Raw genomic sequence first — 24,760 nt, 5'->3', positions numbered from 1 at the left:
CGATGGTGGTCTAGCCTCAATTGACTCATGGTCTTAACTATAAAATTACTAAATCTCCACAAAAACCCCCCTTGTGAAAATATTTTATAAAATATAAAAGTTCCTAAATTCGTTATTTAAATGTTAGAAACAATATTATCAACTAGTTAAAACAATAATCCATATTTTAAGCAAAGATGGATGGTGGGTAGCAGTGGAATTCAGGACGCGCGTCTCGTCCTATTTGAGACTCATCAGCTGAATGTATCTGCATCTCAGAGTTGATGTTCACTCTGGGACTCGAACCCAGTACCGTTCGCTTCAAACGCCATCGCGTTCTTCACTTATCTACTAACTCCTGATAGCCACTTGCTTGTGCTATGGGGTGAAGTTTAAATTCACTTAGTTTTGTTTGTTTGAATCTTCCCATCGATGTTTAGGACTGAAATTGATCAGTTTCTGAAAAGCATATGTGCATACTGTGTGTATTGCCTCGATATAGCTTTATTTCACAAGTATTGTAAGCAAAGATTGACTCAGTGGCCGAGTGGATAACGCGATGGTGTTTGACGCGAAAGGCACTGTGTTCGAGTCCCAGAGTGAAAATCAACTCTGAGATGCAGGTACATCCAGCTGATGAGTCCCAAATAGGAAGAAAAGCGCGTCCTGGATTCCACTGTTAGCCACTATCCATCTTTGCTTACAATGCTTGTGAATTAAGGCTATATCGAGGTAATACGCACAGTATGCACATATGCCAATAAGAGACTGACCAGTCGCAATCCTAAACATCAATGGGAAGATTTAAACAAACAATACCAAGTGAATAATCCATATTGTATGATAAGTGAATAGATGAAAATTAAAATTGAGATATCAGTAGTATATTTGTAGATCGGTTATATTATAGACCAGTTTTCAAATAACAGTTTCCATACACCTATTATGATGATTTGAAAAGAAAGATTATTGGAGTAGACAAGTGTATTCAATAAGTTTATAACAGGCTTAATAGTTGTTTCATGGAGCCAGAATAAGGCATGCTAGTTAACTAGACAGCGTAATTTTTTTCAAAAAGCGAATTTTAGTTTCTATTACGGAACAAATACCTCAAAAATGTGTCATTTGTAAACTAAACAGACTATTCACAAAGGGTCAGAGTAGGGTGTCAGAGCAAAAAAAGGATAATGACAAAATAAATCGTGGGAATAAACTACATAGTAGGATAATTTTTCTACTTGCTGGAGGTAATAACTATAACAATAACAATAGTAATTATGATAACAGTACAATCACATAAAACGCACTCCAGTTAATGGAATATGAAACAGTACAATAATATTTCCTTATCCTACAACATAGCAGTTCAATTACGCGATTCTTATGGTTGACTTTTGTCCAATCACGTAGTCTACACCTATTAACATATATATATGAGTCGTAAAGTATTTAGTCAAATAGAAATTGGTCTAACTCAATAAAATATGTGTTACAATGGAATAATTAGTGAGTAGTGGTCAGTGTCATATACGTAAAATCCATCTTGAATTCTATCAAACACTGAATGGTAACATCTCTGAATGTATAACTAGGTGACATTAAAATGAATCTACCAGAGAGCATCAGCTGTCTCTAGATTATAAATTCATCTTATTGAAGAGTACTAAATAACATGAAACTTAGGTCTAAAATTTCCTATTAACTATCATCAACCTAAATATCTTACAAGTAAATACACATTATCTCCATAAATTCATGTTTGTTTGTTTCTTCCCTTACAAATTACTATGTAACAATCTCAGTTTAATCATCAATTTAGATTTTATATATGTAAATAGTTTTATTATATAGAATCAATTAATTAAATGTAGAATAATGAATAAGTTATCCATTTTTAAAAGTTGTAATTTTTGATAGACATTATTATCGATTGTGTGTTACATTTATTACTTTTTTTGTGTAGTTCAAAAGTCTATTCTTATTCTAATTTTCGGGTAACATTGTTAAGGTGTACTTGAAAAAGTTCTATTTTTATTTTTATCTAAAAAATAATTAGCTTATTCAATGTGTAAGAAAAATAATGACTTTGCAATGGTGGAGAAGATTTGTAGCTCAGGTGAATGATTTTGGTGAAGTTTTATTCTCTGAGCTGGATGGTTTGGTCGTGGAGCTTTCATTGTCCTTCTGAATGATATCATCAGCAGAAACTTTGGATAGAATGGAAGTGTTTGAATTTCTCCCATGTTATGTCTCGTAGGTTGAACGCTTTATTCGGATCCTAGCTATTCGGATAACCCCAGGCTAGCACTACTCAGCGACTTGAAAGACCAGAGAGAAGACACGAGTATCAGAGAAGCACTTTACTACAAGGTTCAATTATGTACAGGAAAACAGGGGTTTTATAGTAATTAAAAGACCTTGAGATTCCATAGTAGCAATATGTTTAACAGCCAATCAGGACCATGTTATTTTAGTAGCATTTTAGTAGCATAGCTTCTAACTAATCGCTGATTGGTTGGGCTCTTTATGAGCCTCTCTAGAGTTTATTGTAAGCCGACCTAACACTCCACATGTGGTTCACAGCTTGTCCTGTGCACAATGACAGATTTAAGGTCAACAAAAACTAATCAACATGAAGGTGCACACAGAACAAGCTGTGAACTACATTTGGAGAAATTCAAACACATCACTTCTACCCGAAGTTTGTGCTGCTGATGATGTCGTTCAGAAGGATGATGATAGCTCCACGGTCAAACTATTCAGCTCAGAGAACAAAACTCCACCACAATAATGACTTATTTATCAAATACAAATATATATATAATTTGTTTCAAGGAATAATTTTTGTACAAAGGCTTCAGATACCACTGGATCTGTCACAAACTACATCAAAGATAACTGTTGTAACCAATCAATCAATAGTTTGTGAATTACATTTATTTAACAGGTTGGATTTTTTTAAAAAAACAACTCCATCGTCGGGTTAGTGAAATTATTCCCTTGTAGTATCAGTTTATTTGTTAAGCCCATATACTTTATCCTAGCTACTGGCCAAGCCGATTCGCCTGTCATGAGTCATATTTTGATCTTGTTCATTATTCGCTTATTAACCTTGGCTATACTTTAATATGAGCATATATGTGTACACTTCGTATCTTATTCATCATATGTCTGTCATTCATTTTTATCTGACTATAAATGTTGAGTAACGCTTGCTTAAAATGAGTTGGCTTCCCAGCCATCTCCAATACGTATCATTTTTGCTTCACTCTCGAATTAACTTACATGCCATCTCCACTACGTATCATCTTTGCTTCGCTCGCTAACATTTGCTCATGTGCTTACAACTTTCTGGTCTGCATCATTTATTAATAAAAATATAGTTGCCGCTTCCCTTTGCCTTCTGATATTATGCACCGTTAAGACTTGTACCATGACGGTTATCAGGGTGAACTATTAACGAAGCACGGCACTACACCCTATCTAATTGTATTGAGCACTATATACTCAATAAAATTTAATGATTAGTAGTCAATGGTTAATACACGTGTTTTGTTTAATGTTATTCACATAAATGTACACTACTCAATAAAGCTATAAAGATTGATATCTTTCAATGCTGAATTCAATACAGACAGACACTAAAAGTTAAATGATATATTTAAAGAAGAATTCCATCTTCAAAGTGAACTCTGATGATATTGTTCAGTACAACAATGAAAACTTCAAAATGAAATAATCAAGCTCAGTGAACCGAACAACATCTAAAACAAATATTCTATAGTGGATTGTTCATACATGTGAAATTAGATCTTCACATTGTAAATTATATAGTCATCTTTAATAGAACTGACTAGAAATACACTTGTACATGGGAATTACAACTCACTTGAGTACTTTGAGAGTATATACAAGTAGAAGATATATATATACATATATATATTACTGCTCAAAGGTTAATACAAACGTCGTTTGTATATAGACGTAACGAAATGTGTCTAGAAAACAATGAATATATATTTTCATAGTTGAAATCATGAGTCAATTGAAGCTAGACCACTATGGAAAACCTGGAAGCACTGGACGGCCGTTTCGTCCTATTGTGGGACTCCTCAGTGGCAGTGCGCATCCACGATCCCGTCTCCCGAGCGAGATTCAAACCTAGGACCAGTGCTTTCAGGTTTTCCATGATGGTCTAGCTTTAATTGACTCATGATTTCCACAAAACCCCTTCTTAATATATAATTCTTTGAATAAATAGCCTTAAAGATAACATTGTATTGAAAATGTCTGTTACTTTGACACCAGAACAAAATAATCTACGCTCATCCTTTATTCTATTTACGTCTGGCTGTCGTTTTTTAGCAAGGTTGTTTTCTACGGAATAAGTTTTCTGAGCTGATACCCAAACCACCTTAACTCGGGCTTGGAAAAAGGAGTAACCCTACCAGAGCTTGTATTAACTAGTTCTATATCAAGCCCATATAGGTTATCCTAGTTTCTGGACGTACTAGTTTATTCATTTTTTCCATGCCATAGTGTGACCTTGTCATTTATTCGCTTATTAATCTTGACTGTTTTTATATGAGCTCATGCGTGTTAACTGCTTACCCCATTTATCACGTATCTAACTTATTTTCGTTTGACAACGAATATTGAGTCACGCTCGACTGAATTGAGGCGGACAGCATGCTGTTTTCCAATCTGTTTCGCTTCCCACTTTCCTCTTTGTTTCTCTGATTGTCTGTTCAGATCAACGATTGTACGAAATATACATATCCAAACTTCAATCTCCTATTTAATTCCATTATTCACTAATGCGATTTAAGTCGATGAAAAATAAGCGAGGATTGACGGCATGTGCATTTAGATAACAATTAACACTGTAGCCGGATACCAGGCTACTAAACGCTACAAGCGGAGTTTGTACTATTAAACTTGTATTAATTTTATTCGTTTTTTTTCTATTTATCCTCTGAAGAAGCGGCTTCCACTGAGAGATGAAACATCAGAAGTTTAATTTTCTACTCATAAGAATATTATTAATATATCGTTATCTTTACTATTATAATTATATATATATATGTATTGTCCCTTTGTAGTTCTTTCCTAAGATAATTATATAATCTAAACTATTTAAGTTGTTCTTTAATTAGTAGGTATAATTTGAAGAGTATCAATGTATTGACTAGATTACATTACAAAAGTGATTACTACTTTTATAGGCATCATAGCTCAAATGTTTTTCTATTAGACCTAATGGCTTTTAACAGTTTTAACAGTTACTTAAGTATGTACTTTACCCAAGCAATAAATACATGCATACATACAAATTCATCAATATGTATATTTATATGTATCTTTGAGGTGTAAAAAAATAACTGATATTATGACTTTGTATTAAATATCACATTGAGAAAATTGTCTATAACATAGATAACTCACTAATATTGTGTTTGATTGAGATGAGAGATAATGTCTCTTGGAATTCAGCGACGTGTTTCAGTTCCCTCAAGACTTCTGATGAGTGTATACTAATACGAAGCTTAGACCGAAGACTGTTTATCGTTTATCTCTAATCGCATCGACAACTTCACTTATCTTGGAAGTCTGATTACACCAATGGGTTGATGTCTGACTAAATCTCAGCACGGATTCAAAGAGCTCACTTGGCTTTTATCAACTTACGTCACCTATGGCGAAGACGAGATATCCGTCTATCAATTAAGGGACTCGTATATTGCACAGCAGTTCTCTCTGTTTTACTTTACGGCTGCGTAACGTGGCCGTTAAGAGTAGAAGATACTCGTAAGTTACTAGTATTTGACCACAGATGGCTTAGAAATATTGCTCTCATCTGCTGGGATCACCGGGTAAGTAATAGTGAGTTTAGATACAGGGTTTTAGAGAATGATGGTAAATCAGTTGATGGGGTTGTGAAAATTCATCGACTAAGATGGTTGTGCCACATGTTACGTATGCCTGAACATCGATTACCAAGACGCGCAACGCTGACTAGTATTGGCAATGGTTGGAAAAGAGAGTTAGGGGTGGCCAAACCCATAGGTGGCATCAGTTCTTGAAGTCACTAACTTCTAGTCTGAGCCATGTTGGTAGATACAAACTACTTGGTTTGGGTCCATGTGACTATCGTAACTAATGATTGGAGACTGTGTGTGACATGGCTCAGAATCGATCACAATGGCGTAGGTGTATACACTCTTTATCTTCTCTTAAATCTCGAGATGAAAATTGCTTTATATCTGTCTTTCTTCCTGTACTATATCCTTATATACAACCCTTGTTTTATATATTACCATCACTAAGTTAACTACTTATATGAATCCGGTGTTCATCTTGTTGTGCTAATGAGTAAGGTATAACAACTTGAACCGATGCATATGTGTGCCTGATCCTACGTTTTAGCTGACTGAATGACTGAACCACCAAATATATTCAACATACAAATTAGATTTTTGTTAATAAATACAAATATTGATATACAATGTTTACGTCGTTTAAGCGATATTCTATCAATACATTATACTGAGGAATATTTTCAATGTTGAAATAAATATCAGCTTCATTAAATTTTATTTTATTTATTTAAACATATAAATATTGGTACAGAGGGGCACCGGATATATATACGCCACACAAATCTCATTTGATTTGTGTGAGGGCTGTGATACTGCCCGGATGCACAAACCGAAACAGGTGGTTTTCTTAGGAGGCCACATTCGGAGCCTTTGACCTAAAGGTCTGATCCAAAAGGCAACAGAGCATCGTAAGGAGATACAGTCCTATGGTAGCCGATGACCAACGATTGTTTCATACGCCATTTGTTCCCTCAGGATATTGGAGCCCATGTGCACGATTGGTTTGGAATCAAGGTTTTCCAATTCCCCTAGGTGAACTTTCTATGTTCACCAACTCGGTTGAAGCGCCGGACATTCGCTTTTCGTCCTCTCAATTTCGTAAACAACACCTCCGCCACGAGAAGATAGTGACTAGGAATTCCCTGGAAGAGGTACTATACGTGTGGCCATGTCAGTGCATTTGGAGAGGGAGAGTGGACTCTCTCCACTTTCGGCAGTACCAGGGCTCTGGTGTGGCTTCATTAAATAAGTTAACTTATGTATGATATTAGTAAGCAATTCAGCTTAATGACTCGTTTAATATCCTATCATTCATTTAACAGACATATATTCGTATATGATAGAGGGTTTATAGAATTTTCATAGCTACAATCACGGACTCATCGGAAATACATTTTTTTGTATTACAGTTTCAATTCGTAATCAAATTTATTAGATAATTTTCTATTCATATATTTTCTTTATCATCTCATATCTTCACTATACTCTTCATTATTTATCTTTATCTTTAAGAATGATTACAAACTACCATCATCCTCATCATTATCATCATCTACATCAATCTGTCGATCAAGTAGTTTTGTTACCCCATCATGTTTATCAAATTGTGATGAAAATATCAATCAAATTCGTTCATTAATTTCACGACCAAATAGTCTTGATCATTCTAATCATATAATCAATAATAATAATAATAATATATCTGATCAATTATCCTCGAAAACATCCATAACAACAGTACATGAAGATATTCAACCTATTTCAATAAGTCAAGCAAATATTTATATTGAACCTAAAATATCATTTGTTATTAAAACAAATCCAATTAATACTGCTAGCCTTAAACCAATATTAGTATTTCTTAATCCAAAATCTGGTGGTAATCAAGGTTTAAATTTATTAAAAAAATTTCAATGGTTATTAAATCCACGTCAAGTATTTGATGTATCAAAAGGAGGACCAAAAATGGGGTAAGCTAATACTATTTAACTTATTATATTTTATTTTAATTATAAATACATTTGGGATTAGCCTTCATTGTACTGAAATTATAAATGGAAAAAAAAACAATTTCTAACATTCATTACTACTAAGATGGTGGTTGGAGGTGGTCAACAGGAAACACTGGACCCGGGTTTCGTGTTACTTGGCACTCGTCAGCAAGGTGTACCTGTAATTTTGAGCTAACTGGTGTTCCCTGACGGATTCGATACCGTGTCACCTAGCTTCACAGTCAGAGACGTTACCATGGAACTATTCGGGCCGTGACCGACCTTCTGTAGGACTGAGATGTAATCACAATTTCTATGCAGTGTCGAATCACCTAGACTAGTGGCCACATTGCAACTTGATCGATAGCATTCCATCAGCACTAAGAAGAACTTGACACGCATGACATTGATCATTACCCAGTGATCAATCAATTGTGATTGATATATGTGCATGCTGTGCTTATTGCCTCGATATTAACCTAATTCACATGCATTGTAAGCAAAGATGGACAATGGCTAGCAGTGGAATTCATGACGCGCATCTCGTCCTATTTGGGACTCGTCAGCTGGATGCACCTGCATCTCAAAGATGATGTTCACTTTGGGACTCGAACCCAGTGGATAACGTTATGGTGTTTGAAGCGAAAGGTAATGAGTTCGAGTCCCAAAGTGAACATCAACTCTGAGATGCAGTTACATCCAGCTGACGAGTCCCAAATAGGACGAAATGCGCATCCTGGATTCCAGTGCTAACCATTATCCATCTTTGCTTTTAACATATTTTCCATTCATATTTAACAATATAATTTGATTCGATTTAAAAAGGAATCTGGTTTTGTAATATGAAAATAGTATACTGTTTACTTTCTGTACTCAAAAATGTGGCTTACATTTTTCATTAGATGGAAATTTATAAATCGATAATGTAATAATACATTAGAATATTTGAATGATATTACTTCTATCAAGTTCATTAGATCTACTTTGATTTGATTAATTTTTTTATAGTTTGGAATTGTTCAGTCGTGTTCCAAATCTACGTATCCTCGTGTGTGGTGGTGATGGTACAGTTGGTTGGATATTTTCTACTATTGATTTAATGAATTTTAATACAATACCACCAGTTGCTGTATTACCATTAGGTACTGGGAATGATTTAGCTAGAGCATTAAATTGGGGCTCTGTAAGTGATCGTTACAAAATTGGATAGATTAATGTCTATAGTAATACATATATATTCACTGTTCTCATATTAGTGGTAATTATCTTTCATTATTACTAAGCTAATGTGTTCTAATCCGTTTAAATCTGATGAGACGTTTTAAAATAACTAACATATTTATCAAATAAAATGAAATGAACTGTGGAAATGTTATCCCAATTTGTCTCACTGCTGACGAACAAAGTCAAAAAATTGCTTTTATTTCTGATTATGTTGTGTTCTTATGCCTTGTTAATTAGAACACCAACTTATATGTCCTTGACACTGTGCCGAACAGATGATGCATTAACTTGTATGAGTAGCCTAGAGCCAACTCTGAGTCCTTAATGGTTTTCGTTGCCTAATCCTGTCCGTTTGAGTCCAGAACGCAAACCTCAGCTTCCACTATATGAATCATATATTTCAAACATACTTAGTTTATATATAAACAAACCAGACCTCATCATACCGTAAATAGAAAATAACGATTATATAAGATCAAGCCAAAAGTGTCAGTGAGTGTAAAAGACTTTAACTAATAAATTGGAATAACGTGAGAATATTATATCATATAACAGTAGTCAATAGGTCAAATGGAAGCCTATGACAAAAGAAATATGAATATAAAAACAAATTAGTTAATTATTCTTTATACAATAAGAATATATATGTATAATAACAGCCCTTAAATAGACCCTAACAGCCCCCGAATTTCCTGGTACGGCCGAGTGTGGGATAGTGCACTCTCTCTGGAAATGCTCTCACATGGACACGCGTATATAGCCTCTGCCAGAGAAGTCCCACTCGCTGCCTTATCACACCAGCGGTGTTGTTTATGAAACTGAGAGGACGAAAAGCGAATGTCCGGCGCTTCAACCGAGTTGGTGAACATAGAAAGTTCACCTAGGGGAGTTGGAAAACCTTGATTCCAAACCAATCGTGCACATGGGCTCCAATATCCTGAAGGAACAAATGGCGTATGAAACAATCGTTGGTCATCGGCTACCATAGGACTGTATCTCCTTACGATGCTCTGTTGCCTTTTGGATCAGACCTTTAGGTCAAAGGCTCCGAATGTGGCCTCCTAAGAAAACCACCTGTTTCGGTTTGTGCATCCGGGCAGTATCACAGCCCTCACACAAATCAAATGAGATTTGTGTGGCGCATATATATCTAGTGCCCCTCTGTACCAATATTTATGTGTTTAAATGAAATAATACCATTCATTCATTCTACCTTAGGATATAACAGATTAGTACATAAAATAAACACGATAAATTTCATATTTTGTTATTCACGTGATGCCTTGTATGATTAAAATCATCTAAGTGAACTACACAAAATAAACATACAGAAAATATCTGTGCTTTTTTTAAAATAAAAACATTTATCTTCCAATTCACTTGATACTGTATCTGGTTTCTTATTTTTCTTTCTTTCGGAAACTAATGTTATAGCTAAAGAATAAATAGTGTATAAAAAATAAGATGGTGGTTTTAGGTGGTCGATAGGAAACCCTGGACCCGGGTTTCATGCTACTTGGCACTCGTCAGCAAGGTGTGCCTGACAGATTCAATCCCGTGTCATCCTGCTTCACAAGCAGAGACTTTACCACTGAGCTATTCGGGCCGCGACCGACCTCCTGTAGGACTGAGATGTAATCACAATTGATTGATCACTAGGTGGCGATCAATGTCATGCGTGTGCAGTCCGTCTTAGTGCTGATGGAATGCTATCGATCAAGTTGCAATGTGGCCACTAGTCTAGGTGGCTCGGCACTGCGTGCACTATGTTGAAATAAGATAGTGATTTGGAGGTGTATAACAAAAATAATAACCATAGTTTTAATCTAAAATGAAACATTACATAAGATATCATATGTGTATATGTACATTTGAAGTAATCTCAAGGTACCTTGAAGAAGTCCAGAGAAGTTTACTGGATGAAATGTTGAAATGATTTCAAATATAATTTCCATATATATAATGACTTCTCTATACTTGGAATTCCATTTCTATCAAACTATTCTTTCTAATTACATAAGAGAATTGGTTAAATTTCTACCAAAAAAAATCATTTGTTTTTTTTTCTGTGTTCAGTTAGTTACTTCTATGGCATCAGCTTGTTAAATGACGTTTAATAATTTGGTTATATCATTATGTAAACATACATATATATCTATATCCATTGCTGTCACGCTGTCAAAAGTGATTCGCAGTTACCTTTTTAAAAATAATCTCGTAAAAAAATTAAGTCTTTAGTTTTGACAGCTTTATTCATAGTAGATTAACAATGATTTGACATTAATGAATAACAAATTGTTGCTATGATAACAAATTTAAAAAAAGGGTGGATTGAAATAAGTTTGTTGCATCTTTCATAGCTGAAAGCATGAGTCAATTGAAGCTAGATGCTTTAAACTATGAAAATACTAAATCTCCACAAAACCCCCCTTCTGTTACATTTTTGACTACTTTTAAATTACTGTATTGATGAATATGTAAACAAATGGGTATTTATTTCAGTGCTTTAGAATTATTAACCACTAAGTTGTTGTTGTTGTTGTTGTCATATCTGTCAATAGTTTGTTAGTTATACCTTACCCTACACTAATCTGATGGATTTATAGTCTCAATATAATAGGGGAAGAATTAAACTGTTTAAACGAAATACTCATTGCAAATAGATATGTTGATAATAGTATTGTGATGTGAGTGGGTTACTTATATCCACATAAGTAGTATATTACGATGGTCAGGCATTGAATGTATTTCAGTAGAAGATAGATAACGAGAAAACGGGAACGGGACGCAATCGGTATGAAAATGCATGAACAATAATAATCGGAGACAATTGATTGATAGTTTGCTGAAATAACTATTTACTATATGGTTGTCAGATTGTAGTGAGATATTCTGTAATTTTGTGCTTGAATACATTCGATTATCCCTACTCGTGTTTTTGTTCACTGCAGTATAAAGCTCAGATCTACAAATGTATGAATAAGGGGTTTTTGTGGAGATTTTAGTAATTTTATAGTTGAAATCATGAGTCAATTGATGCTAGTCCACCATGGAAAACCTGGAAGCACTTGACGACCGTTTCGTCCTATTGTGGGACTTCTCAGTAGTACGCATCCACGATCCCGATTCGCGAAATTCGAACCCACGACCTTTCAGTCTTGCGCGCGAGCACTTAACCTCTAGACTACTGGGACGGCCGGTACCTAACGGTGTTAATGTCTAACTTCAACTGATCCACGAAATTGAGTGACACATTCACCATTGTTTTCAGTGAGTTCATATCTCACAAAAGACCTGGTTGAACTCCCCTGGTCACTGCTTCTCAATAGAACTCCAGGAAATACCTCATGGGGCCAGTCACTAGTGAACATATGACTATTATCAGAAGGGGTATGAATAACCAAGATACTAATGTAATTGATTTACATGAACATTGATTTATAAGGTGAATGACCTATGCTTATGTTGGTGAGAAGGATTCCCAACACACACAAAATAACATTCTTCATCTAAGCGTTTATGTTGACATATTTTGGTTGACATGAGTTTAGATCTCTTGACTTGTCAATTTGCTTAGCGCTATCGAGCTATGTGTACGAATCATTTGGTGTATTCTCTATCTCAGAGAATCAAAAAGCATAAAATGGCATTAATAATAATGAGCTGAATTGGACGCATAAGAAGTTGAATAACGAAACAACTTGTAAACAAAAGTCACTCGATCAAGATAGGATCATCACTTAAAGTTGTTCTCATGGAGATTAGAAACCTACCCAATGGTAATGAGCTTCCTTCTTTTCTACGTTGTTAAATATATGTATATACTAGTAATATTAAATATGACATGAAAATTTCAATGATACCCTTAAAACTAAAATTAATCACTATTTTTTTTACAGGGTTATATTGATGAATCTGTATCGAAAGTATTAAACTCCGTTTATGAAGGTCGTGTTATTGCGTTGGATAGGTAAGTATTAGTTAGATTCTTTTCCTCTTAAATGTGACTAGTATTCATTAATAGTTTTACAATACAAGTGAATTCATGTTTTTTTTCTAGTCAGATGAATTTACTACTAACATATTTCAATACTACTTTTTAATTAAGAAAATTCAGGTGTATACATTGTTTGTCTTCCGCTTAACCGAAAAATATAATAATAATAATGAATAAGGGCCTGTTACTTCCAATGGAGCATAAGCCGCCGACCAGCTTTCTCCAACCCACTCTGTCCTGGGCCTTCCTTTCTAGTTCTATCCAGTTTTTGTTCATTCTTCTCATGTCTGTCTCTATTTCTCGGCGTAATGTGTTCTTTCGTCTTCTTCTTCTCCTTTAGCCTTGAGGATTCCATGTGAGGGCTTGTCTTGTCTTCCGCTTAACCGTTAGATTAAAATTACTTTATACCTTTCTTATTATAAAACCAATTCTTTCTCACTGTATCATATCCTTATATGTGATCATAATATTAGAGTAACTGCTTCTATGATTTGTTCATCTTGTTGTACTAATGAAGTACGGCAACTTGGTTTGATGCATATAAGTGTCTAGTCTTACGTTGTAGCTGACTGACTGGCTGAATTGAGAAAGTTTCTCACAATGCGTACAGTTGATCAAATGCTCATAAAGTTCGAAAGCATGTAATTAAATATCCTAAAAACTAATTTCAATCTGCGTGTGCATGTTTTCAACACTCATTTAGCATGATGTTGAAGCTATCCATTAAACTTAATTATTAAAAGGCCACTGAAATATCAATCGTACAGCAGTTAACATTTCCATTTCGTACAAGAGGTATAGTTAAGCTTGATTGTCATACAACATTGTGCGAAATAGCAATATTACCTGTCATAAGATTGATATTTAAGTGGATTTTTATTAATTAATTTGAAATTGATTATTTAGAGTGGTTCAGTGTTTCATCAACAGATTATAGTGGATTAGTGAGTATTTAATGTTGATAAGTTTTAAACTAGGATGAAACAGTTGTTTATTGCTTCAGAGGTATCATAGATGGTGTAAGTCTACTACAAAAACCAGTATAGGATTTGGAAACATTCACTAAAACTCACTGACAGCAAAATGAAACCAAAAGCCTCCATGTGGCGCTAGGGGTTACTGGGAGAAACCCTGCTATTTAATCTGGGTAGTCAACGGAGATCGCACTAATCCACCTCTCCTATGCCGAAAATGGATTATTTGTTGTGTAAACCTCGAGGCTTTTAAATCTTGCGGGCTGTTCAATATGTATGCTTATGTGTATGAATTGCATGAGTCTCAGCTTGTGTAGGTGTGTATGCAGGTATATGGAAAGGGTACTTGTAGGGTTCGCAAAAGGAACGTAAACTGGGAATGTCTGCCCTATGTCCAGTAGAATCAGCGGTCTAAGCCAACAGGTGGAAGACATAACAAAGATTGATATGGCATCAAATACTAGGGGGAGGTGACCAACAGCTAACCCTGTGAGTGCTTGTGCTTTTGTGTGTATCATGAAGTGCAAGGGTGAAAGTTGTATTGCCGGTGATGCTCATGTGATACGTGAGATGCGGTTATTAGCAAAGGAAGTAGTGGCCACCTACTCTCCCAGTTGAATTAATATACCTGTGTGGATGATATTGGATACATCAATAAAAGCGTATGTGTTACCTGTACACCATACTTGTCCCTGATATGACGCCAGCGAGTTAAGACCTCAGTGATAACAATTTGTCCAAGAAATCACATTCAAGCGGTAGGTTTGTGAGTCTTAAAAAACGAAAATCATTTTCAGAGAAGCCAGTAGGCTGCACCAGATAACGCTTGACCAACCCTAAACTGCTGGGACACCAATACTCATCAATCTATCTTTTATATTGTTAAACTACATTTTTGAAAATACAATTGATTGATTATTGGGTACAGACCAATATTATGTTCGTCTAGTTTTTAGTGTTAGTTGAGTTCGTTCGATCAAATTGCATTGTGACCACTGGTTTAAGAACCAGATAAACATGACATTAGTCATTTCTCAGTGTTTAATCAATTATCAATATATCAGTTCAACAGGTGGGTAATTGAGGTCAGAATAGTTCCGTGGTAACGTTTCTGACTCTGAATCTATGTGATGCATGTTATAATCCGATATAATTCATCGATCCTTTCGAGACCAGGGATACACTTTGAGAATGAGTACTGACTTGTGTGAGATCTAGTTTCAGAATTTCTTGTCGTTTACCTTCAGTCACCCCAGAGGAAACATTGATTTTTCATTTTGCACTCTGCTTGTTATGTTACATGAACGATATTGTATAAGCTTATAGAGAAAGGAACTATTTCTTCTAATATTCTTTATAAGTATGTAAATACCATTTTAACTATAATGTAGTATCTTAATGTTGCTATGGCAAGTATAACGTTCTCTATATATCTTTTTATTTTACAAAACTTAAAATCATTAAAAAAATTATTCATTAAAGATCAGGCACAGGGCTACTTATAAACCAAACGGTTTAAGTAGAATGTATACATCGTTCTAAATAAGGTTGATGAACATACTTTACCATTTTATGCATAAACTTTCTACACAACCTAGGATAGATGCTAAATTAAACAAGTATAAAGGTAATAAGACACCAGTTTACTTAAAAAGAATTATATATAAACTCACTAAACTGGTGAGCGGCCTATGCTCCTCGACGAGGGGTAACAGGCGTAATTAAAGTAAGTCACTAAGTTTTGAAATGAACTATTTAAAAAACTGTGTGTTGAAATTGTGGTGGTCGATTTTCGATATTATTCCTAAACTTCGTATATTGTTCGTCCTGATAACCGTTACTCGATAACGCCCCAACGGTGTATAAATCAGAAGGCGAATACGAAGTGTTGATTGCGTTTGTTGTTGACCCACACACAGATATCCAATATTACAGGCACGTTAAGCAAGCATGAAAGAGTGAGCGCGCGAGTCGAATGAGCGAACGAGAGATCGATTGATTGAGTCAGCGAGTAAGCGAGTACAGTGAATAAGCAAGTCAATGAACAGGATTAAGATGTACATATATATACAAATGAAAATGCATGAATCATCGAATCAATTAAGCAATCAATGGTAAGGCTAGCAGAATGAATATATGTGTAGGCAGTAAACAATGCTCAAGTGTACATAATAAAGGTACAATAGTATAGATAGTTTGTTACTGTACGAATGACTGTCTGTTAAATAAGTTAACAAAAGGGCTTAGCCAAATTAGATATGAACAAACTCAATTGTATGTGAGCTGCTATAAACTAAAGTTAACACAATAAATGATATTATCATTTTCACAAGTTAAGACATTTAAAGTTCATATAATCTCACTTGTGGAGTAAGATGCACTTAAGGGCGCTAGAACATTTAATTCATTTTCAGAGGACCAGTATGCATCAATGCAGCGAACAAACGATGGGAGAGATTTTATCGTACGGATAGATTGTTGTAGATTATTCCAGAGTCTAGAAAACTTACAGGTAAAGTAGTTCGTATAGAGAGATGATTTAGAATGTATTTGTTTCGCTAGTGACAAACAGTTACGAATGTCGTAATTTGAAGTTTCTGCTTATTGAATTGCTTGGTTGGATGTAAAGAATAGTTTATTAAGTATTTTGAAGAAGATAAGATTTAGTTTGAGTCTCCTCTTCCATAAATGGTCGAGCCCAAGTTTATTAAATCTGGAATTATGAATCAAGGTACAATCAGTTCCAAGAATACGATGTGTAAATCGTCTCTGTACTGATTTCAGCCTTAATTTATCTTTTATGCAACCAGTTTAAGTACATAGTCCACTGATTTGATATTCTACCCTCAATAAACTATCTTATACATTTTATCAAACGTATCTCAGTACCGACTTTATTATTAAATTGTCTCATTACCATAAAATAAATACTTTTGATGTTGGTTAAACAGTATAAAAATTTTGTTGAATTTTTTTTTCCAATTTTTTTTGGGCGGAAAAGGGTGGGGGTGGGGGAAAATAAGGTTTTATCAAATAGAAAAAAGCACAACAACTAAAAAATGTTCCCTCGAAAAATTAACATAAATTTTTCGAAAAAAAAAATTCTTTTGTCGCTTTATAATACTTTGTAGTTTAATGAATGATTATAGTCAAGAAAAAAAATATAAAAAAATAAATCATAAACTACTTTTATGTTTGTATAGAAATTACTTTTTTTTTTCTAAAAATTTATGGTTGCATGCAATCTGTTCAAACTTATGCATTAGTTTCCTTTTTTTCTATGGTACCAATAAAAAAGGGGAAATACTTATTTAACATGAAAAAGTATATATATATTATATATATAAAAGGGAGGGGGGAAATCATTGATGTGAAAAATTAAATCAAATAATAAAAAAAATTAAAAAAAGTAATTTGATTGATTTTTTTCTCTCTTATTTTTTGCATAAATTATGCAAAACTTAAAAATCAGAAGGGGTTTTTGTGAATATTATAGTAATACGCACTGCTGAGGAGTCCAACAATAAGACGAAACAGTCATTCAGTGCTTCCAGGTTATCCATGGTGGTCTAGCTTTGATTGGTTCATGAATTCAACTGGTAAAATTAAAAATCAGTTTGTTTGTTTTTTTTCACCTGAGATCTGATAAAAGAAAAAAAACCGAAAAAAAAATTTAAGTTTAGTGAATAGTTAAATACTAGAATATGTTGTAGAGTTCAATGTTAATCAGATTCTACGTATGGAGTTACAATGTTATAACAACTTAAGGCAATACAATATTTAGATAATAATGTTTTATAAATTAGATCTTGGAATTTATTTGATGTACCTTATCAGTTAGAAAAAAGGAGAAAATGTAATTCTTATTAATTATCAGTAATAGTAAACTGTACTGGGATAACTTATTGTTAACGTTTTAGATTTCACTGTGATTGGTGTGAGATTTATTGTTGCTAATAATATCATTTGAATTTAGGTTGCCAGAATTTCTCGCTGATGATTGTCAATCGGCATGAAGTCTAGTGTTATGTTGGTCAGCTTTTTGACAATATGTCATCAAGACATTAAAAAGTTTTTATTAGCTTAAACATCTATAATAATTAATCGATTAAAATATTTCCGAGGGTAATACCACAAAGTTATGCAATAGGACATTTTGTAAAATGTAGACTTTGAGACGTTTATTGTTTAATTCTAACTCTTGATCTGTCTGATGACTGGCCATCTCGATTTCTTCGATCTTTGGTGGAGTGACATCTATCCTTCTTTGTTCTTGGCTTGTCTCTCTGCTTTACAATATTTCCCTGGTAGTTTCTTCGTTATGTCATACAGTTGTTTCATATTTTTTTCTCGTTGCCAGTTTTACCACATAATCTTGCTTGTTAGCTCTAACGCACATTTTCACTTGCCTGTTAGCTTCTGTATATTCAGATTGAGTCTCGACTTTCTCTGTTCCGGTTTGACTGTTTTTAATTGCTGTTTTTTTGTTTTTCCTTTCTTGAATCCTTTCCGGGGTTTCGATGGGGATCGATTCCTCATGATGATGCTTTTTACGTTCCAGCATCTCCTGACACGTTGAAGTTAGTGCTTCTTTGATCTCTTTTCAACTATCCTCCATCGTAGTTTCTTCCTCTTTGAGTAGATCCTGTAAGGCTTGGAACCTGTTGTTGAGAGTTATCTTGAATTCGTCTTTTTTTTTAGTATCTCGAAGGAAGGTTGTATTGAACCTTTTTAATTCTGTTTGTCCAGTTGCCAGTGCTTCTTTATCTTCAGTTTCATCTTGGTAACCACCAGGTAGAAGATGATCTGAAGGTATTTCAGCTACTCTCCTAGTTCTCACATCTTTCATTGACCTTATGAAATTCCTACCAATACAAATATTTGATCTTTCTAATTCTCTATGGAGTAATCCATATAGACCCATATAGTTTTGTGTATGTGTATGTGTATGGAAATATTTTACCGCCTATAACCAATTTGTTGAATGCAAATATATATTTTTCGGAATATGTTTTTAATAATTTTGTAAATTATGACAATGACAATCCTTCATCTATTCTTTGTTCACTTCACTAACTTTCTCTCTCCAACTAATATTGAATAAAGCATTTATTTGATACATCTATATATATTCAATTATACTACTTTTTTCCATTGATTATAAGTAATTACTGTTATTTATGCATATTTTTTGACATGGTCTACTACTATTATTATTATCATCTTCATCTTAACATGCTTATTTTATAATCCATTATAGTGAATTTACATTTTATATCATAAGTCTATGCATTATTTAAGTAGTTCCGTTCGTTTGTGTTTTTCATTTCCCATTATATCATTAATATAATTGCTGTAATTCAATAATAATAATAATAATAGTAATAATAATAATAGTAATATTTTTCAAAGTTGAAATTATGAGTCGATTGAAGCTAGACCACCATGGAAAACCCGTTTTGTCCTATTGTGGGACTCCTCAGCAGTGTGCATCCATGATCCCGCACTCGCGAGATTCGAACCCAGGAACTACCAGTCTCAAGCCAGAGCCAGACATTACCACCGTTGGATGCCGGCTCAGTGGTCTGGCTCGAGACTGGTGGGTCCTGAGTTCGAATCTCGCGAGTGCGAGATCGTGGATGCGCACTGTTGAGGAGTCCCATAACAGGACGAAACGGCCGTCCAGTGCTTCCAGGTTTTCCATGATGGTCTAGCTTCAACTGACTCATGATTTCAACTTTGAAAAATACTGAAATCTCCACAAAACCCCTTCTGATAATAATAGTAATAATAATAATAATAATGATAATTACTGAATAAATTCGTAATCATTATTATTATTATTATTATTATTATTACTAATCGTAATGTAGTGAACGAATAATTGATATATAAAAGCAATTACTTTTGATTTCATCAAAAATATGAAAATCATACATTAACTACATGATTTGTACATCACTCTTCATTTAGTTGTCCTTTACATGTTTCATGATTCTTTCATTACTGTTGTTCTCTGTTACCCTTTACTGTTCTCTTCCTAATTCAATCTTTTGCTAACAGGCATTTAAATTCTGATTAATGCTACATACTAATTATTATCTATCAGCTTAAGTAGCATACACCGAAAATAGAAATGATGACCAGAATATTGTATAAACCAGTAAATAATAATAATACTACTACTATAATTAGTTATGATAATAATTTGTTTCACTCCAAAATCGTTTGACATCCGGTAATTTTTGTAGCCTGTAATTAAATAAAATTAATTTATTGACTCACTGGTAAATCTATAGGTTACTGACGAGTGCCAACTAACACTAAACTTGGAACCTGAGTTTCTTCATATATATATATATATATATATATATATATATTAAATAAGCTTTTATTCTATTCGTCTCTTCAGTCTTTTAGTAAGTTCCAGTTGTACGCTTAAGTGTATAAATGGCTGACAAAAACATTATCAGTTGAAATTGCTACACGAAAAAGGATGAAACTATAATTTATAGATGACTTTTGTGCGACATTAAATTGACCTTCAGGAAACTGATCTATTTACTAGGGTTAAAAGAGGGTTATAGATTGATGTAAGGTATGAAGACTAGAAATAAGAGTTAGAAGTTGGGTTTGAAAATTACGGTTAAGGTTTTTATCATGAACTGACATCAGCTATAATGATAAAATACTATTTATTCATATGGATGGATGAATACTGAGCCAAAATCCAAGGCTTACTATCTTTAATTTCATTGTTACTTCCATAACTTATAGTATGGCCAGACGATTTTCTATTGTTACTGATTAGTTGAATCACTAACTATTATATACATCTGATAAATATGATTATAAATGGTTCTCATTTGTCAGTTTACATTGACCGTTTTGCAGACATTATTTAAACACAAAATAACTCACAAATTGTTTACAATAATGACAATATTCTATAATACACTCCATACAACAAGAGCAGCATATTTACAACTTAAGAACATCTGGAACTCAAAACAATTATCAACCAATACCAAGATCAGAATTTTCAATACAAATGTCAAGACGGTTCTACTGTATGGGTCGGAGACGTGGAGAACTACGAAAGCCATCATCCAGAAGATACAGGTGTTTATTAACAGTTGTCTACGCAAAACACTTCGGATCCGTTGGACAGATACTATCAGCAAAAAGCTACTGTGGGAGTGAACAAACCAGATTTCAGCGGAGGGAGAGATTAGGAAGAAGCGCTGAAAGTGGATAGGACACACATTGAAGAAAGTACCCAAATGTGTCACAAGGCAAGCCCTCATATGGAATCCTGAAGGTCAAAGGAGAAGAGGAAGACCGACGAGCACATTACGTCGAGAAATGAAGACAGACATGAGAAGAATGAACAAAAATAGGATAGAACTAGAAAGGAAGGCCGAGGACAGATTGGGTTGGAGAATGCTGATCGGTGGCCTATGCTCCATTGAGAGTAACAGGCGTAAATAATAATCATAATAATAACACTCCACACAAATCCAATTTGCATACATTTTATTGCCACATTTTTAAGCATAATATCACTTCAGTTATACTTCAGCTAGATATATTTATTTAATCGTTTCGATTTTACATATTCTATATTACAGATGGCAAGTGAATAGTGAAGTACGAACAGATTTTCAAACAACTCAACAACTAACCGACTATGAAGATGATGATTCCACAAGAAATAGACCAATTTCTGATGTGTTACCTTTGAAAGTTTTCAACAATTATTTTTCTCTTGGTGCAGATGCTGCAACAGCATTACAATTTCATGAATCAAGAGGTATGTTTTCTCTTCAGAAATTAATAAAATCATGATATTAGGTAAAATACATTTTCATTATATCGAATTTTTTTGATAATGGTTATGAATAAAATCTTGGATGAATGGGTTATCTTATTTTGTCATCATGAAATATCTGCATCTCGATGTTGCTATCCACAGTAAGACTTGGGTTTAGTACCTATAACCTCAAACTTCAAGGCCTTATTCTTTTAAACTACTGAATATACATAGAAATTAGTTTGTTTAAGTGGTATGGTGTGTACTACAATGTTCAAAAATAGTTTACAGGGGCGGCCAAAGCAAAACATGGCATCGGTGCTTGAAGTCACTAACTTCTTGTCTGAGCCATGTTGGTAGATGCAGACTACTTGGTTAGGGTCCATGTGACTATCGTAACCAATGGTTGGAAACTTTGTGTGACATGGCTCAGAATCGATCACAATGGCGTAGGTGTATACACTCTTTGTCTTCCCTTAAACCTTGAGATTAAAATTGCTTCATAACTTTCTTCCTTCCTATACTACATCCTTAAATACAACCTATCTTTTATATACTACCACCACTAAGTTAACTACATATATGAATCCGGTGTTTATCTTGTTGTGCTAATGAGTGGGGTATGACAACTTGGGCCGAGACATATGTGTGTCCGGTCCTACATTGTAGCTGACTGACTGACTTTACTATTCAGAACTAAATTTTGATCAATCTTTTCTAAGATTTGCTTTATAAATATCTACGTGTTCATAGACCAAAAAAGCTATTTGAAGACATAAGTGTTAATTATAAAGATCCTTTGTAGTTCGATTTATCTTCATTGAATTCAAATTTTATCCACTTTTTCTATATTTAATCCAAATAGTGGCTTATTTTTGAGTTTGATTAATATCGAGCGGTCGAAAGTGGAAGGTAGAAAACTATCGAAATAAGTACCATGTTAGTTAACATGCATTATCAAGAAATACCTGTAATTTTTTGGGATTTGATATATCAGTTTTGACAACTTAAAGTGGTACTATGACCAAAAGTAATAGCAATATTGATGTCATGATATAAACATTCGTTTAATTCTCTTATCTAAATGTTCTTACTATCTGTTAGTTTTAGAGATTTTTTTTTACTTTTTTCAACAAAACTCACATGTAGTCAGTTCCCCTAATATTGCTAATAAGTCTTGCGCACGAGTACCGGCTAGCGTGAATGCTAGAGATGGGTTTTTCCGTCAACTATATTCAGTCACCCAACATTTCAACACAGTACACGAGATAATAAATATATTTTTCGTTATATTCCAATGAGTAGAAAAATTGTATTTCTGACGTCTCGTGATCTGATGTAAGCCACCTCTTAAGAGTAAATAAATAACTGAACTAACACCAAGGTACGACAGAACAATTACAACGGATATTGAAAACGTACAAAGTGAAAGCTTTCTACAAAATAGCTAACACTCTAAGAAATGCTTTAGTTAGAATAAAAGATAATACCCCGTTCACTTCTACACAGACTTGTGTCTACATATTAAGTTGTTTCTACTGTGACGCGTACAACATCGGAGAGTCTTCCCAAAAGATCTCGACTAGTGCCGAGGAACATGTAAGTTACACTGAAAGACCTAATAATCCTGTAGAATTGGAAAATTTACAGAATAAATTGACAGTAGTTGTACATGCTATTTTCAGCAATTACCGAATTGATATTAAAAAAAAATATCAAAACAATTCATAAAGGCTTTTCCAACCATGAAGAGAGGCGAGTAGCCGAGGCGTTCCACATAATGCTAAATCCTTCTGCCCTTAATAGGAAATAAAACTTGAATATTCATCCAATCTGAACTGTTTACCCAAACAACCGCATTTGACGCTATTTATTTTCTTTACAATCTACACACATACACTCAATTTCAACCCCACTACAAGTGCTTACATTTTCCATAATCATATTTCGACGCACAAATTAATACAGTGACAGGTCATACAAACTCACCTTGACCAAGAATAACTTGACATTGACATATTCAGTTCTATTATGATTTCGATTGTACTAAAAATATTCCGCATTGTTTCCTTTGCCCTGTTTAAACTTGTGTTGATTCAGTTGTTTATTTACTCTCAAGAAGTGGTTTACATCATGTCACGAAACTTCAGAAATACAATTTTTCTACCCAATGCTTAATTTATTCAAAACTATTAAGTCCAACCTTGGCATCGAATCTTACATAGTTTACGATATGTCAAGTCACTCATGCAAGTGGTCACATCTGGATTCGATTAGTAAAATTAGATAAGATTCAGGAACTGTGCGAATATCACTTTGATGAATATTCATCGCTCAATCAATATTAAAGTTTAAACAATAAATTGTTAAGAACTAAATAAATCAGTAGTCTGGTGATAATCCCTGTTGTGACTTTATAAAAGGCCGTTGCCCATTTGTTATGACTATAGAATAAGAAGGCCGTATCCAATTTGTTATGATTTTATGCCCGTCATTTTACCACGTGATTTATCCACCAATCGGGATACGACTTGTCTAGTCTTAGCACTGTACCAAGTCAATGACGTTCGACCAGTACGAGCAGTCTAGCGTCCTTATTGGTCCCTTGTCCGCCTAGCCCGTCCAATTGAGTCTAAAAACACCAACTGCAGCTTCTGCTATGCGAATCATTTATTTCAAGCATACTCGGTTTATATACCAAACAGACAGACCGCGGCACACCATAAAATAGAAAATAATATTTGTACAAAATCAAGCCAAATGTGGCTGTGAGCGTGGGAGACGGTAATCAATAGACTGAGTATAATTTAGGGACAGTAAATCGTATAATAATAATCCATAGGTCAAAATGAAGCTTATGATAAGATGAATACAGATATACACAATCTAGTTACTCTATATTT

The 24,760-nt window shown here is 34.1% G+C and overlaps 2 protein-coding genes across 2 annotated transcripts in view; both read left to right on the top strand.

The window, feature by feature from the left end:
- Smp_131200 (putative diacylglycerol kinase, zeta, iota) overlaps positions 1–7,832 on the top strand; it is a gene marked incomplete at both ends in the record, with an annotated part of 12,272 nt that extends 4,440 nt beyond the window's left edge. Inside the window, one exon of the mRNA XM_018798415.1 lies at positions 7,371–7,832. Coding sequence (XP_018653359.1) covers positions 7,371–7,832 — 462 coding nt within the window. The remainder of the gene's footprint in view (positions 1–7,370) is intronic.
- A 919-nt stretch (positions 7,833–8,751) lies between these two features.
- Positions 8,752–24,760, top strand: part of Smp_131190 (putative diacylglycerol kinase, zeta, iota) — a gene marked incomplete at both ends in the record, with an annotated part of 74,094 nt that continues 58,085 nt past the window's right edge. The window contains 4 exons of the mRNA XM_018798414.1: positions 8,752–8,774; positions 8,858–9,032; positions 12,973–13,043; positions 21,676–21,857. Coding sequence (XP_018653358.1) covers positions 8,752–8,774; positions 8,858–9,032; positions 12,973–13,043; positions 21,676–21,857 — 451 coding nt within the window. The remainder of the gene's footprint in view (positions 8,775–8,857; positions 9,033–12,972; positions 13,044–21,675; positions 21,858–24,760) is intronic.

The sequence above is a fragment of the Schistosoma mansoni genome, chromosome 6 (assembly GCF_000237925.1).
Source record: "Schistosoma mansoni strain Puerto Rico chromosome 6, complete genome".
Classification (NCBI taxonomy): Eukaryota; Metazoa; Platyhelminthes; class Trematoda; order Strigeidida; family Schistosomatidae; genus Schistosoma; species Schistosoma mansoni.
The sequence above is the reverse complement of the archived record's forward strand: the minus strand, read 5'-3'. Positions and strand labels throughout refer to the sequence as shown.